General features: G+C 43.6%; 1 protein-coding gene across 1 annotated transcript in view; it reads right to left on the bottom strand.

Annotated features, from left to right (window-relative positions):
- The window catches only part of LOC112266748 (pleckstrin homology domain-containing family G member 1), a 91,745-nt gene that overhangs the window by 6,060 nt on the left and 67,886 nt on the right, over nt 1-17,799 (bottom strand). Inside the window, exons 5-15 of the mRNA XM_024444515.2 lie at nt 13,718-13,764; nt 12,460-12,610; nt 10,548-10,679; nt 9,628-9,810; nt 9,413-9,508; nt 8,995-9,081; nt 5,279-5,312; nt 5,079-5,171; nt 4,892-4,950; nt 4,498-4,689; nt 110-232 (exon numbers count right to left, since the gene is read on the bottom strand). Of these exons, the coding sequence (XP_024300283.2) occupies nt 110-232; nt 4,498-4,689; nt 4,892-4,950; nt 5,079-5,171; nt 5,279-5,312; nt 8,995-9,081; nt 9,413-9,508; nt 9,628-9,810; nt 10,548-10,679; nt 12,460-12,610; nt 13,718-13,764 (1,197 nt within the window). The remainder of the gene's footprint in view (nt 1-109; nt 233-4,497; nt 4,690-4,891; nt 4,951-5,078; nt 5,172-5,278; nt 5,313-8,994; nt 9,082-9,412; nt 9,509-9,627; nt 9,811-10,547; nt 10,680-12,459; nt 12,611-13,717; nt 13,765-17,799) is intronic.

Genomic DNA, 17,799 nt, shown 5'->3' with positions numbered 1-17,799 from the left:
GAAAGTCTATTTCTTAGATCAAACACAGAACTTTATTAAATTACAGTTACAAGTGCAGTACACAATTATTCCTACTAGTCATTCTCATCACAGTGTTAAGGTCAGTCACCTGTAGGTCTGAGGAGCTCATGTTGAAGGTCTTCCATTGGTTGATGCTGCTGTCTATAGGCGCCTGTTGGTTCAACCTCTTCCTGCTAGACTGTCCTGGGACTTGCAGCCTCTTTTCCCCACCCTGCAACACACGGTTAGAAAATCGTATAATGAGCATACCTTTACCTATCTAATCCCTTTATACCTGCAAAGGGGCTAGGGCAATGGGCTAGGGTTACGGGGTCTGAGACGCCGAAGCTTCCCACCATTAGCTCTGACAAATTGAAAACCAGAGTCATTGGCAACTCCATTACCCGCAGTATTAGACTTAAAAGGGAATCATCCAGCGATCATACACTGTTTACCGGGGGAGGGGCTACCGACGTTAAGGCTAATCTGAAGATGGTGTTAGTAATCACTGATCATAATCTTGATGTGATTGGCCTGACTGAAACATGGTTTAAGCCTGATGAATTTACTGTGTTAAATGAGGCCTCACCTCCTGGTTACACTAGTGACCATATCCCGTGGATCCCGCAAAGGCGGAGGTGTTGCTTAACATTTACGATAGCAAATTTCTATTTTAATGTATTTTTTTAAAATTACGTTTTCGTCTTTTGAGCTTCTAGTCATGAAATCTATGCAGCCCACTCAATCACTTTTTAGAGCTACAAGCCTCCTGGGCCATATACAGCGTTCCTCATTGAGTTCCCTGAATTCCTATCGGACCTTGTAGTCATAGCAGATAATATTCACATTATTGATGACTTTAATATTCACATGGAAAAGTCCACAGACACACTCCAAAAGGCTTTCGGAGCCATCATCGACTCAGTGGGTTTTGTCCAACATGTCTCTGGACCTACTCACCGTCACAGTCATACCCTGGACCTAGTTTGGTCCCATGGAATAAATGTTGTGGATCTTAATGTTTTTCCTCATAATCCTGGACTATCGGACCACCATTTTATTACGTTTGCAATTGCAACAAATAATCTGCTCAGACCCCAACCAAGGAGCATCAAAAGTCGTGCTATACAGTAAATTCACAGACAACACAAAGATTCCTTGATGCCCTTCCAGACTCCCTCTGCCTACCCAAGGACGTCAGAGGACAAAAACCAGTTAACCACCTAACTGAGGAACTCAATTTAACCTTGCCCTAGATGCAGTTGCACCCCTAAAAACTAAAAACATTTCTCATAAGAAACTAGCTCCCTGGTATACAGAAAATACCTGAGCTCTGAATTAAGCTTCCAGAAAATTGGAACGGAAATGGCGCCACACCAAACTGGAAGTCTTCCGACTAGCTTGGAAGAACAGTACCATGCAGTATCGAAGAGCCCTTACTGCTGCTCGATCATCCTATTTTTTCAACTTAATTGAGGAAAATATGAACAATCCAAAATGTATTTTTGATACTGTCGGAAAGCTAACTATAAAGCAGCATTCCCCAAGTGAGGATGGCTTTCACTTCAGCAGTAATAAATTCATGAACTTATTTGAGGAAAAGATCATGATTATTAGAAGGCAAATTACAAACTCCTCTTTAAATCTGAGTGTTCCTTCAAAGCTCAGTTGTCCTGAGTCTGCACAACTCTGCCAAGACCTAGGATCAAGAGAGACACTCAAGTGTTTTAGTACTATATCTCTTGACACAATGATGAAAATAATCATGGCCTCTAAACCTTCAAGCTGCATACTGGACCCTATTCCAACTAAACTACTGAAAGAGCTGCTTCCTGTGCTTGGCCCTCCTATGTTGAATATAATAAATGGCTATCTATCCACCGGATGTGTACCAAACTCACTAAAAGTGGCAGTAATAAAGCCTCTCTTGAAAAAGCCAAACCTTGACCCAGAAAATTTTAAAATCTATTGGCCTATATCGAATCTTCCATTCCTTCTCAACATTTTTAGAAAAAGCTGTTGCGCAACAACTCACTGCCATCCTGAAGACAATGTATACAAAATGCTTCAGTCTGGTTTTAGACCCCATCATAGCACTGAGACTGCACTTGTGAAGGTGGTAAATGACCTTTTAATGGCATCAGCCCGAGGCTCTGCATCTGTCCTCGTGATCGTAGACCTTAGTGCTGCTTTTTATACCATCGATCACCACATTCTTTTGGAGAGATTGGAAACCCAAATTGGTCTACAAGGACAAGTTCTGGCCTGGTTTAGATCTTATCTGTCGGAAAGATATCAGTTTGTCTCTGTGAATGGTTTGTCCTCTGACAAATCAACTGTAAATTTTGGTGTTCCTGAAGGTTCCGTTTTAGGATCACTATTGTTTTCACTATATATTTTACCTCTTGGGGATGTCATTCGAAAACATAATGTTAACTTTCACTGCTATGCGGATGACACACAGCTGTACATTTCAATGAAACATGGTGAAGCCCCAAAATTGCCCTCGCTAGAAGACTGTGTTTCAGACATAAGGAAGTGGATGGCTACAAACTTTCTACTTTTAAACTCTGACAAAACAGAGATGCTTGTTCCCGGTCCCAAGAAACAAAGAGATCTTCTGTTGAATCTGACAATTAATCTTAATGGTTGTACAGTCGTCTCAAATAAAACTGTGAAGGACCTCAGCGTTACTCTGGACCCTGATCTCTCTTTTGACGAACATATCAAGAGTGTTTCAAGGACAGCTTTTTTCCATCTACGTAACATTGCAAAAATCTGAAACCATCTGTCCAAAAATGATGCAGAAAAATTAATCCATGCTTTTTTTACTTCTAGGTTAGACTACTGCAATGCTCTACTTTCCGGCTACCCGGATAAAGCACTAAATAAACTTCAGTTAGTGCTAAATACGGCTGCTAGAATCCTGACTAGAACCCAAAAATTTGATCATATTACTCCAGTGCTAGCCTTCCTACACTGGCTTCCTGTCAAGGCAAGGGCTGATTTCAAGGTTTTACTGCTAACCTACAAAGCATTACATGGGCTTGCTCCTACCAATCTCTCTGATTTGGTACTGCCGTACATACCTACACGTACGCTATGGTCACAAGACGCAGGCCTCCTAATTGTCCCAGAATTTCTAAGCAAACAGCTGGAGGCAGGGCTTTCTCCTAGAGCTCTGCCTACCCATGTGAAAGACGCAGACTGTCTCAACCTTTAAGTCTTCACTGAAGACTCATCTTTTCAGTGGGTCATATGATTGAGTGTAGTCTGGCCCAGGAGTGTGAAGGTGAACGGAAAGGCTCTGGAGCAACGAACCGCCCTTGCTGTCTCTGCCTGGCCGGTTCCCCTCTTTCCACTGGGATTCTCTGCCTCTAACCCTATTTACAGGGGCTGAGTCACTGTCACTGGCTCTTTCATGCCGTCTCTAGGAGGGGTGCGTCACATGAGTGGGTTGAGTCACTGATGTGATCTTCCTGTCTGGGTTGGTTCCCCCCCTTGGGTTGTGCCATGGCGAAGATCTTTGTGGGCTATACTCAGCCTTGTCTCAGGATGGTAAGTTGGTGGTTGAAGATATCCCTCTAGTGTTGTTGGGGCTGTGCTGTGGCAAAGTGGGTGGGGATATATCCTTCCTGTTTGGCCCTGTCGGGGGTATCATCGGATGGGGCCACAGTGTCTCCTGACCCCTCCTGTCTCAGCCTCCAGTATTTATGCTGCAGTAGTTGATGTGTCGGGGGGCTAGGGTCAGGTACTTCTCCTGTCTTATCCGGTGTCCTGTGTGAATTTAAGTATGCTCTCTCTAATTCTCTCTTTCTCTCTTTCTTTCTCTCTCTCGGAGGACCTGAGCTCTAGGACCATGCCTCAGGACTACCTGGCATGATGACTCCTTGCTGTCCCCAGTCCACCTGGCCGTGCTGGTGCTCCAGTTTCAACTGTTCTGCCCTGCGGCTATGGAATCCTGACCTGTTCACCGGACATGCTACCTGTCCCAGACCTGCTGTTTTCAACTCTCTAGAGACAGCAGGAGTGGTAGAGATACTCTTAATGATCGGCTATGAAAAGCCAACTGACATTTACTCCTGAGGTGCTGATTTGCTGCACCCTCGACAACTACTGTGATTATTATTATTTGACCATGTTGATCATTTATGAACATTTGAACATCTCAGCCATGTTCTGTTATAATCTCCACCCGGCACAGCCAGAAGAGGAGTGGCCATCCCTCACAGCCTGGTTCCTCTCTAGGTTTCTTCCTAGGTTTTGGCCTTTCTAGGGAGTTTTTCCTAGCCACTGTGCTTCTACACCTGCATTGCTTGCTGTTTGGGGATTTAGGCTGGGTTTCAATACAGCACTTTGAGATATCAGCTGATGTACCAAGGGCTATATAAATACATTTGATTTGACTTGATTTAGGGATGGAAATCAAATCAGGCATATCTGATTAGAGGTTAAATTGTCAAACTGGTGCATTGTGGGTAGGTAGGAGAGACTCACCAGGCTGCTGTCATCCTCATCATCGGCGTCCTGCTGATGTGGCTCCTCCCCATCCTCCCTGTCGCTATGGTCAAAATGGTCACCTGGGTCCAGGGACTTCTGTGATTGGTTGACCAGGCTGCGGCTGTGGCCAATAGTGCCCAGAGCCAGCTGGGACACAGGGGAGAGCAGGGTGGCGCCCAGACTTGTCCGCTACAGAGAAAGAGTGATAAGGCAGGGAGTGTTAAATGTGTCCTTGAGTGAGAGTTAGGTGAGTGTTATAGGAACCATTGCAAATAACACCTCAAACTATCTGAAACCTTTAGTCCATTATGGAGATATAACACTGTTTCTAACTGTAGCATTGTGTCACCATTCATATATGTAAATGACTGCATTATGGGGTTAAGCTCACCTTTGAGACATCTTCCTTGGCACCATGTTTAGCGTTCTTCAGTAACTTGGACAGCGGCTCTGAGGAGAGACAGATTGGACAGGACATGTCAGTCATAGAGGCAGAGAAACTGGCCCAGTCTACTGGCATCAGCACCAAATAATTTACAGGGCCTTCGTCCTGTCCCTGTACTTCCTGTGTTCCTTACCTGACTTCCTGCGGACCCGTCGAGGGGAGGGGCCCTCCTTCGTGTGGGGGCTCCTCTTGTACCTGTCGGGACAGTAGTGAAAACCTGGGTGGTCTGGAGAGGGGAGAGGGAATGTTACAGACACTCAAATAAACACCCATGAACGTAATAATCTTATTATAGTCACAAGAGGCTTCAATGAATATCAAATGTATACTTACGCATAGCATCCATCTCCAAAATGGCCTGCTTGGCCTGAAAATCAAGAGAAAAAAAAGTAAAACAAACAACAACCATTAAAGCAAATTTCCACAACTGGAGGCACGCAGGTGGTTTTATTTGGATACCCAAGTTTTCTGAGCAAAAATTCTTATTTTTATGAAAATCTAAAATCATTGATGGACATAAAAACATCAGGAAATCAGCTCCAAAATATATATTTTTTGGAAATCTATTCCCAAGTATTCCCATGCATAATATGTGATCATATACAAATGTAATCAAGGTTTGACATTATTATGTTTTAGTGAAATATTACATCTGTTAGGGCTTCTTGCGATCAATTTGCAGTCTATAAATGATATTTAATTATGCACCAGAATCATCCGCTCAAGAGAAACATTATTCAGCAGCTGCATCTAGTTGGTGATCCCTACATTAAAGCGAAATTTCAAAATGTGTCTACTTCATATTCATCATCTTAAGCAACACCAACATATGTGAAAATTGTGCATTTCTATGTTTTCTAGTAAAAGAGATAGAATATAAGTGTTCCCAATAACATCATCAACCAATTAGTAGGCAATTAGTAGGCAATGCCAACTCATAACTTGTTAAAATCACACGATGCACACCGATAATGTCATTGGAAACAATTATCCTCCTGTATCTTTTTTACTACAAACTTTACAGTACCAGTCAAGGTTGAAACACCTATTCATTCAAGGGTTTTTATTTAGACTATTTCTACAGAATAATAGTGAAGACAACAAAACTATGAAATAACAAATATGGAACCATGTAACCATGTAGTAAACAAAAAAGTGTTAAATCAAAAGATATTTTATATTTGAGATTATTTAAAGTAGCCACCCTTTGCCTTGATGACAGCTTTGAACACTCTTGGCATTATCTCAACGAGCTTCATGAGGCAGTCACCTGGAATTAATTTCAATTAACAGGTGTGCATTATTAAACGTTAACCTCTAATGACTCCCCATCCCGCATGAGGGAGCATAATCATAGCCCGACACTAATTAGCATAACGCAATGGACATAAATATTCCTAGAAAATATTCCTATTCATGAAAATCACAAATGAAATATATTGAGACACAGCTTAGCCTTTTGTTAATCACACTGCCATCTCAGATTTTCAAAATATGCTTTACAGCCAAAGCTAGACAAGCATTTGTGTAAGTTTATCGATAGCCTAGCATAGCATTTCGTCCAGCTAGCAGCAGGTAACTTGGTCACGGAAATCAGAAAAGCAATCAAATTAAATTGTTTACCTTTGATGAGCTTCGGATGTTTTCACTCACGAGACTCCCAGTTTGATAGCAAATGTAGGTGAAATAGCTCCACTTGTCCTTCACGTTTGGCTGAGAAATTGCCCGGAAATTGCAGTCATGAAAACGCTGAAAAATATTCCAAATTAGCTCCATAATATTGACAGAAACATGGCAAACGTTGTTTAGAATCCATCCTCAAGGTGTTTTTCTAATATCTATTCGATAATATATCCGTCGGGACAATTCGTTTTTCAGTAGGACCGATTGGAGTAATTGCTACCTCTGTATTTTACGTGGGAATCTCTCTGGGAGCATCAGATGACCACTTGCGCAATGTAGCCGCTTACGGGTATTCTTCAACATAAATGCGTAAAACTACGTCACAATGCTGTAGACACCTTCGGGAATACGGAGAAAGAATAATCTGGTTGATAGCCCATTCACTGCTCAATAGGGACGCATAGGAACGCAGCGCTTTCAAAACATGAGGCACTTCTGGATTGGATTTTTCTCAGGCTTTCGCCTGCAACATCAGTTCTGTTATACTCCCTAGTATACTCCCTAGTCACAACAGGTTTTAATTTGTGCAATTTCTTTCCTTCTTAATGCGTTTGGGCCAATCGGTTGTGACATGGTATACAGAAGACAGCTCTATTTGGTAAAAGACCAAGTCCATATTATGGCAAGAACAGCTAAAATAATTAAAGAGAAATGACAGTCCATCATTCCTTTAAGACATGAAGGTCAGTCAATGAGGAAAATGTCAAGAACTTTTAAAGTTTCTTCAAGTGCAGTTATAAAAACCATCAAGCACTATGATGAAACTGGCTCTCATGAGGACCACCAGAGGAAAGAAAGACCCAGACTTTCCTCTGATGCAGAGGAATTTCTATAATAATTTTGCACGCCCAATTTTTCAGTTTTTGATTTGTTAAAAAAGTTATCCAATAAATAAATAATAAATAATAAATATCCAATAAATGTCGTTCCACTTCATGATTGTGTCCCACTTGTTGTTGATTCTTCACAAAAAAATACAGTTTTATATCTTTATGTTTGAAGCCTGAAATGTGGCAAAAGATCGCAAAGTTCAAGGGGGCCGAATACTTTCGCAAGGCACTGTAACTGCACCTCAAATTGCAGCCCAAATAAATGCTTCACTGAGTTCAAGTAACAGACACATCTGACCATCAACTGTTCAGAGGAGACTATGTGAATCAGGCCTTCATGGTCGAATTGCTGCAAAGAAACCACTACTGAAGGACACCAATAATAAGAAGAGACTAGCTTGGGCCAGGAACATGATCTCCGCATGTGTGGTTCCCACCGTGAAGCATGGAGGAGGAGGTGTGATGGTGTGGGGGTGCTTTGCTGGTAACACTTTGGGATTTATTCTGAATTCAAGTCCCACTTAACCAGCATGGCTACCACAGCATGCTGCAGCAATACGCCATCCCATCTGGTTTGCGCTTAGTGGGACTATCATTGTTTTTCAACAGGATAATGACCCAAAACACCTCCAGGCTGTGTAAGGGCTATTTGACCAATAAGGAAAGTGATGGCATGCTGCATCAGATGACCTGGCCTCCACAATCACCCGACCTCAACCCAATTAAGATGGTTTGGGATGAGTTGGACCACAGAGTTAGGGAAAAGCAGCCAGCAAGTGCTCAGCATATGTGGGAAGTACTTCAAGACTGTTAGAAAAGCACTCCAGGTGAAGCTAGTTGAGAGAATGCCAAGCGTGTACAAAGCTGTCATTTAGGCAAAGGGTGGCTACTTTGAAGAACCTCAAATATAAAATATATCTTGATTTTTTAAAACACTTTTTGTTTACTACATGATTCCATGTGTTATTTAATAGTTTGATGTCTTCACAATTATTCTACAATAAAGAAAATAGTACAAATAAAGAAAAACCCTTGAGTAGGTGTGTCCAAACTTTTGACTGGTACTGTATCATCATGCAATCACACATATCATAGCATCACACATATTTTGATGTTGGGGTGGTGCTGGAGATGAATATAAAGTTGAATATTTTTCCAATGTTACTTCAATAAAGTGAGCTCTATATTACAGAGTTTGGTAATCCTATACTTGAGCTTGATATATGGGGCTACCAGACACCAGATGGCGCCAGACAGTTGTCTTCACCAAACAGAACAGGACTACTTTACAATATCACGTTTAACCACAGATCCCTTTATTGTAATTACAATGAACACTCAACAATTTCCTCCAGACAAAAGCATCATTTTCCATTTGCACCTGAGCCAAGACTGAAGGAAGAGAGTGGAGAGAGATCGAGAGAGGGGGGATTGAGAAAGAGAGAGAGAGAGAAAGAGAGACCATTCCACTTCCTCCCACTCAGTGTGGTGTTAATGTCGTTAGTGAGCACACACATTGCTTGCTCCATGTCTCACCTTGGCTGGGATTTTAGCCGGGTGGTTTTCAAGTATGAGTCTCTTTAGATGCAGGATCCACATGCGTTTGTCCTGCTGGGATCTGGCCTGGGGGCAGAACACAACAGAGAGGAGAGAAGAGAAGAAGAGAGACAGATTAAGGGAGAGACTTTAAATGGTGTACAAGACGATTATCACAAACCCATAACAACAGTGGGATCTGATCTTCTACTCCTTTATGTGTTTGTTACGTAACACAGATTATGGAATTGTTTGAAGTGAGTACCCAAACACACGTTGAGAAATGACTTCTTATCCACGCTAAAAAAATTGAACAAGTTTGGAGTGGTGGGCTTGGCAGGGCACAATTTACTTGTACTCTATGCTGTACAATCGCCTGTGGAACATGCTCTAGTAGTGGGGTGTAGTTTTGCATTACCTGTACGTTGTGCTGTAGTTTGGGGTTCTTGTAGTGGAACACACTGAAGCTGAGTGGCTCTTTCGGAATGACTTCCACCAACATCAGGTTGCAACACTATAATGACATAGAGGCACGGCTAGTATGATGGATGTCTTTCTTAAGGTAGAGGTATTACGGTACACCTTTTGGGAGATAGTTTTGGGAGATATTTTAGGGTTAGTGTTGTGACTGACCAGGATGTGGGCCTTGTAGGTGTAGGCCTCCTCACGTTTCTTGGTGACCAGCAGCAGTTTGTCGAACAGGAAAAGCGTGCGCTCATTCTTGGCTCGTTGCAGACGGAACGTCCCCTCCAGAACCAGCTCCCCATAGCCAATCAGATCAGGCCCCTTCCAGTTGGTCAGCAGACTCTGGATTTCCTGAGAGAGGGAGGGGGATATAGGGTGGAGGAGGAGGAGCGGGGTTAGAGTAAATGAGAGAGAGGGACAGGGATAGAGAGGGAGGAGGAGAGGGGGAGAGTGAGTAAGAGAGGGACAGAGAGAGCGGAATAGGATGAGAGTAAGGTAAGTGAAACAAGTGAGAAAACAAGAGTAGGACGGGAAAGGACAGAAGAGAAGGAGGAGAGAAGAGCCGAACGAGAGAAGAGAGGAAGGAGAGGAGCGAGAGAAAAAAGGACAGGGAGACTAAGACAGGTCAACTAAGCACTCGTTACCAGATCCTGATTAAATACTTCAACACACATTCTTTCACTCATCTGAACATCTGATCATCCTCCCTCCCCATAGATTAAAGCTACACTTTCCCTTTTGTCTGCCTGCTGTGTTATGCAAGGCCATCCTTAGTCCTGGAAAACAATGTATTGCATAACTTAGAGGAGACTGAAACAAATTCCGCATCCCAAATGGCACCCTATTCCCTATACAGTGCACTACTTTGACTGGGACCCATAGGGCTCTGATGAAAAGTAGTGCACTATTGTAGGGAATAGGGGGACATTTGGGATGTAAACTAGACTGGCGAAGGCTAGGGACACGATGGGAGGATCTGAGGACAAAACCCAAGTCCTGTATGTGGGCATATGCAGATGTGTGTGAGCATGTGTGCCTATGTACCTGTTTACATGTTTAAGCATGTTCATTTGGAAGTATTAATTTACCTGCAACCTGACAGCATGTTCATGTTTCCTTTTCATGTCGTTGATGTGCCAGGCTACTCTCTGCATGGTGTCTATGGCCTCCTGCACCACCTCATACATCTCTGTGTCCTTCTCCAGGTGGTTGGCTATCTCCTACAGGGGGCAGGAAATACACTTTCTTAGAGTGGGTAATGTAATCGGCTAGATGTACGTTAGACTGGGTACCATCTGTTTCTGCAATAGCCAGCTATGTTTGCCTGGGTTTTCTTGGCAATAGGGTTAGCTAGTTCAAAAATAGACTGGTGGCTAACTGTACATACAGTCCATTAGAGCTAACTGTACACACACAAATGCAAGTTGTGGATGCAGTTCTGTATGGTTAGGCATACAGTGTATGTTAGGAGTACAGTGCATTCACAAAGTCTCCAGAACCCTTGAATTTCTCCATATTTTCTTACATTACAGCATTTTGAGATAAAAAAAAAAATCCTCAATCTACACAATACCACATAATGACGAAGCAAAAACTGTTTTTTAGAAGAAAAAACATGTTTAAAAAAAAATCTGAAATATCTAATTTAGGGAAGTATTCTGACCCTTCACTCAGAACTTTGTTGAAGCACCTTTGGCAGTGATTACAGCTTCGAGTCTTCTTGGCTATGATGCTACAAGCTTGGCACACCTGTATTTGGGGAGTTTCTCCCCTTCTTCTCTGCAGATCCTATGAAACTCTGTCAGGTTGTATGGGTAGCTATTTTCAGAGGTGTTCGATCGGGTTCAAATCCGGGCTCTGGCTGGGCCACTCGAGGACATTCAGTCTGAGTTCCTGAGCGCTCTATAGCAGGTTTTAATCAAGGGTCTCTGTACTTTTCTCCACCTTTCCCCCAATCCTGATTAGTCTACTAGTCCATGCAACTGAAAAACATCCCCAAGGCATGATGCTGCCAACACCATGCTTCACTGTGGGAATGGTGCCAGGTTTCCTCCAGACGTGACACTTGGCATTCAGGCCAAAGAGTTCAATCTTGGTTTCATCAGATCAGAGAATCTTGTGTCTCATGGCTGGAGAGTCCTTTAGGTGCCTTTTGGCAAACTCCAAGCAGGCTGTTATGTGCCTTTTACTGAGGAGTAGCTTCCGTCTGGCCACTCTAGCATAAAGGCCTGATTGGTAGAGTGCTGCAGAGATGGTTGTCCGTCTGGAAGGTTCTCCCATCTCCACAGAGGAACTCGGAAGCTCTGTCAGAGTGACCATCACGTTCTTGGTCACCTCTCTGACCAAGGCCCTTCTCCCCCCATTGCTCAGTTTGGCCGAAAGGCTCGCTCTAGGAAGAGTCTTGCTGGTTCCAAACATCTTCCATGTAAGAATGATGGAGGGCACTGCATTCTTGGGGACCTTCAATGCTGCGGAATTTTTTTGGGACACTTCCTCAGATCTGTGCCTCAACAAAAAACCTGTTTCGTAGCTCTAGGGACAATTCCTTCGACCTCATGGCTTGGTTTTTGCTCAGATATAATATCAAGCGTGGGACCTCATATAGACAGGTGTGTGTCTTTCCAAATCATGTCCATTCAATTGAATTTACCACAGGTGGACTCCAATCAAGTTGTAGAAAAACATGATCAATGGTTACACCTGAGCTCAATTTCGAGTCTCATAGCAAGGTCTGAATACTTATGTAAGCAAGGTATATCTGTTTTTTATTTGTAATACACTTGCTAAAATGTCTAAAAACCTGTTTTCACTTTCTCGTTATGGGGTATTGTGTGTAGATTGATGAGGATGTGTTTGTCTTTAATCCATTTTTGAATAAGGCTGTAATGTAACAAATCATGGAAAAACTCAAGGAGTGTGAATATTTTTCGAATGCACAGTATGTGGGGCTTTGCTTGTGTGAGGTAGGTGTCATTGAGCGTGTATAGATGTATTACTAACGTGTAGCAGTAAGTGGTACTTGAGGATCCTCTGCACTGGCTTGAGCAGGTAGGAGCCCAAAGGCAGGGAGTGTCTCAAAGATTCCTGACGTTCCCGGAAAAACTTGGCCAATGCCTTATTCCTCATACACTCAGTCAACACAGCCACTGACCTGCAAAGGGAAAGGGGGAGGGAGAGAAGGAAAAATAAAACCTTATATTAATCCTAGGAAACAATGACAGATATTATAGACCAATTAAAGTGACTGATCACATGCGCACGCACACACAAATACACACACACTATCTGAGAGGATGGAGCAAGGTCAGGTCAAGGCCCATGGACTTTCTATGCTGTGACCAAATAGGAATATATTTGAGTGTGTGTGTATGAATGGGCTCTTGTAAGGATTTTTGAGACCCTCAACCACCCCCTCACACAGCTGGTGACTCTAGCAAAGGTCGCACACGACCGGCACGCACACACAATTAGAATAGGAACCAAGGCTGCTGTATCTCAGTCATTCTGAGCTTTCAGTTTGGGTTTCGTAGAGAGAACAATGTGAGGCCTGTGTGGAACTGCACTGTAATGTGGACACACACACATTATCTGTAACTACTCTAATAATCATCATCGATAATTTCAGGTGTGCTGTTTTTAGTGCGTCACAACCATTGTGAAACACACAGCCCTCATTAGGTTTGATTGTGAAGAATTGCCTCATGTCTTTGTCCCCCAGACCCAAGCACAAGCACAAGCACACACACACAATTTCCTATAACAACAGGTCACTCACACAAGGTGAAATAAAACATTAAAGTCCCTTAGTATGATAAGGTGATGGGTATAATACCCATCTGTCAGAGTAGGGGCTGTAACTCTGTCAATATGCTCCATATAAAAGAAAAAAAGAAAGAGGGGGGTAGAGAAAGCGAGAGAGAGACCTTGGGGCGTTAACTGGCAGTGAGGCATAGAGTTGGACTCCTGTTGGATTGGGCTGTATATCAAGGCTACACAGAGAGAGAAAGGCTGAGGTATTGTAGCTCTATAGACAATACAGACAATACAGAGCTATATGACACTCTGGGAATCAAGAACGTGAAGGTGAGAGTCACGTGTATGCAAACCCAGATCACATAAGGTAACAATGTGGATGCTTTTACATACATTCATACTTCATATTAGACTTTTAAACATGCACAAACATACACGCACAAAGACACAATAAAAGGGGGGCAAACTATTTGTGTTTAATGCAGCCATAGTTGGGGTTTCTTACCTTGGGTAATTGGTGCAGTACTGAGTGTAAATGTGGAACTCTTGACTCTGGAAAAGAAAGATAAAATAATGGCATTCCTGTTACATTAGCATTAGTCCTTACAAGCATTCATACCAGTAACAGTAACTAATTCTCTAGTCAAAGAGGAATGTTGGTTGATTCAAGAGAAGATAGTTTATCTTCTCTTGAATCAACCAACATTCCTCTTTGACTAGAGAATTTTAAAGACCTTGTAAAATGTTTGTGAACGTGAAAGTAAGAGTGAGTTTACATTTACAGTGAATGGATTGGTGTGTCTGTATCAAGGGGAAGAAGGGTGGTCACTTTGGATGAGTCAGTGGTAAAGCGTTCCTGAGCAATGCTTACTGAGCTAGAAACAGGGAATAAGGAGGCCTCTCTTCAGTTTTAAGGTAGAGAATGAAAGTGAACCTTATTATGATTACCAGTATCCATGTGTTATTAAAGGCTCTGTTGAGCACTATGCTGTAGGCCAGGGCTCCCCAACTCTCTTCCTGGAGAGCTACGCTCCTGTAGGTTTTCAGTCCAACCACAATTGTAACTAACCTGGTGGAAGTTAACAACCAGCTAATTATTAGAATCAGGTGCGCTAGATTAGGGCTGGATTGAAAACCTACAGGACGGTAGCTCTCCAGGAATAGGGTTGGAGAGCACTGCTGTAGGTGCTGTGACTAGAAGCCCCCCTGTTCCATCCCTGCCCCTTTAATATTTTTCTTTGCCTCTATTACTGGAATCTCTCCACCATAAACTAGCTAGCTAACTAGCCAGCTAACGGTCATCAGCTAACCTCTAGCTGCACGAGGGGGCCACAACAGACTTCCCTCCGTCACGTCATCCCTCTAAGGCCTTTCTGTTAGCCTGCTAGCCCCGTGCCGCTAGCTGCTTGAAGCCACGCACTGGACTTGTATGATCCCCCGGCTACGCATGCCTTTCCCTAACGTAACCATGCCGTGTCGATTGCTGTTCTGGTTTGTAACTAATTGTTTTGTTTCACTGTAGAACCTCTAGCACTGCTCAACATGCCTCGGCTAACAATTTAGTTCCACCCCCCACACACGCAGTGACATCACCTGGTTTAAATGCTATTTCTAGAGACAGTATCTCTTTCATTATCACTATATGCACAGGTTTATCCCCACTGTATTCACATCCTATACCTTTGTCTGTACATTATGCCATGAATATATTCTACCGTGCCAAGAAATCTGCTCCTTTTACTCTCTGTTCTGAACGTACTAGGCGTCCAGTTCTGTTAGCCTTTAGCCGTACCCTTATCCTACTCCTCCTCTGTTCCTCTGGTGATGTAGAGGTTAATCCAGACCCTGCAGTGTCTACCTCCACTCCCATCCCCCAGGCTCTGTCATTTGTTGACTTCTGCAACCGTAAAAGCCTTGGTTTCATGCATGTTAACTTTAGAAGCCTCCTCCCTAAGTTTGTTTTATTCACTGCCCTAGCACACTCCAACAATCCGGATGTCCTAGCCGTGTCTGAATCCTTCCTTAGGAAGACCACCAAAAACTTTTAAATTTCCGTTCCTAACTATAACATTTTCAGACAAGAAAGAACTGCCAAAGGGGGCGGTGTTGCAATTTACTGCAAAGATAACTTGCAGAGTTCTGTCTTACTATCCTGGTCTGTACCCAAACAATTTGAGCTTCTACTTATAAAAATGCAACTTTCCAGAAACAAGTCTCTCACCGTTAGCGCTTGCTATAGACCACCCTCTGCCCCCAGCTGTGCCCTCGACACCATATGCGATTTGATTCTACTCATCTATCTTCTGAGCTCGTGCTGCTAGGTGAGCTAAACTACAATCTAAGATTGATGCCCTCAATCTCACACAATTTATCAATGAACATACCAGATATAACCCTAAATACGTAAACACGGGCACCCTCATAGATATCATACTAACTAACTATCTCAGCAATCACTGCCTCATTGCCTGCATCCGTAATGGGTCTGCGAGCAAACGACCACCCCTCATCACTGTCAAACGCTCCCTAAAACACTTTTGCGAGCAGGCCTTTCTAATCGACCCGGCCGGGGTATACTGGAATGACATTGACCTCATCCCGACAATAGAGGATGCCTGGTTATTCTTTAAAAGTGCCTTCATCACCATCTTAAATAGGCATGCCCCATTCAAAAAATATAGAACCAGGAATATATGTAGCCCTTGGTTCACTCCAAACCTGTCTGCCCTTGACCAGCACAAAAACATACTGTGGCGTTCTGAATAAGAGCACCTCATCCCAGCTACCTACTGCTCTGAGGCTAGGAAACACTGTTACAACCGAAAAATCTACTATAATAGATCATTTCAATAAGCATTTCTCTACGGCTGGCCATGCTTTCCACCTGGCTACCCCTACCCCGGTCAACTGCCCGGCACCCTCCACAACAACCTGCCCAAGCCCCCACCATTTCTCCTTCACCCATATCCAGATATCTGGACCCCTACAAATCAGCCGGGCAAGACAATCTGGACCCTCTCCTTCTTAAATTATCTGCCAAAATTTCGTATCGTCTTTCGTATCGTCTGAGATTCCCAAAGATTGGAAAGCTGCCACGGTCATCCCCCTCTTCAAAGGGGGAGACACTCTAGACACAAACTGCTACAGACCTATCTCTATCCTACCCTGCATCTCTAAGGTCTTCGAAAGCCAAGTTAACAAACAGATTACTGACCATTTTGAATCACATCGTACCTTCTCCGCTATGCAATCTGGTTTCCGAGCTGGTCATGGCTGCACCTCAGCCACGCTCAAGGTCCTTAACGATATCATAACCGCCATCGATAAGAGACATTACTGTGCAGCTGTATTCATCGACCTGGCCAAGGCTTTCGACTCTGTCAATCACCACATTCTTATTGGCAGACGTAAAAGCCTTGGTTTCTCAAATGATTGCCTCGCCTGGTTCACCAACTACTTCTCTGATAGAGCTCAGTGTGTCAAATTGGAGGGCCTGTTGTCCGGACGTCTGGCAGTCTCTATGGGGGTGCCACAGGGTTCAATTCTCGGGCCGACTCTCTTCTCTGTATACATCAATGTCGTCGCTCTTGCTGCAGGTAATTCTCTAATCCACCTCTACGCAGACGACACCATTCTGTATACTTCTGGCCCTTCTTTGGACACTGTGTTAACTAACCTCCGGACGCGCTTCAATGCCATACAACTCTCCTTCCGTGGCCTCCAATTGCTCTTAAATGCAAATAAAACTAAATGCATGCTATTCAACCAATCATTCCCCGCACCTGCCCGCCCATCCAGCATCACTACTCTGGACGGCTCGGACTTAGAATTCGTGGATAACTACAAATACCTAGGTGTCTGGCTAGACTGTAAACTCTCCTTCCAGACTCACATTAAGCATCTCCAATCAAAAATTAAATCTAGAATGAGCTTCCTATTTCGCAACAAAGCTTCCTTCACTCATGCTGCCAAACATACCCTCGTAAAACTGACCATCCTACCGATCCTTGACTTCGGCGATGTCATCTATAAAATAACCTCCAACACTCTACTCAGCAAACTGGATGTAGTCTATCACAGTGCACAGTGCCATCCGTTTTGTCACCAAAGCCCCATATACTACCTACCACTGCGACCCGTACGCTCTCGTTGGCTGGCCCTCGCTTCATACTCGTCGCCAAACCCACTGGCTACAGGTTATCTACAAGTCTCTGCTAGGTAAAGCCCCTCCCTATCTCAGCTTGCTGGTCACCATAGCAGCACCTACTCGTAACACACGGTCCAGCAGGTATATCTCACTGGTCACCCCCGAAGCCAATGTCTCCTTTGGTCGCCTTTCCTTCCAGTTCTCTGCTGCCACTGACTGGAATGAACTGCAAAAATCACTGAAGCTGGAGATTCCCATCTCCCTCACTAGCTTTAAGAACCAGCTGTCAGAGCAGCTCACAGATCACTGCACCTGTTCATAGCCCATCTGTATACTCCCCATCTACCTCATTTCCATACTGTATTTATTTATTTTGCTCCTTTTGCACCACAGTATCTCTAGTTGCACATCCATCTTTTGCACATCTACCATTCCAGTGT

The sequence above is a fragment of the Oncorhynchus tshawytscha genome, linkage group LG05 (assembly GCF_018296145.1).
Source record: "Oncorhynchus tshawytscha isolate Ot180627B linkage group LG05, Otsh_v2.0, whole genome shotgun sequence".
NCBI lineage: Eukaryota > Metazoa > Chordata > Actinopteri > Salmoniformes > Salmonidae > Oncorhynchus > Oncorhynchus tshawytscha.
This window is presented reverse-complemented; position numbering and strand designations above follow the sequence as displayed.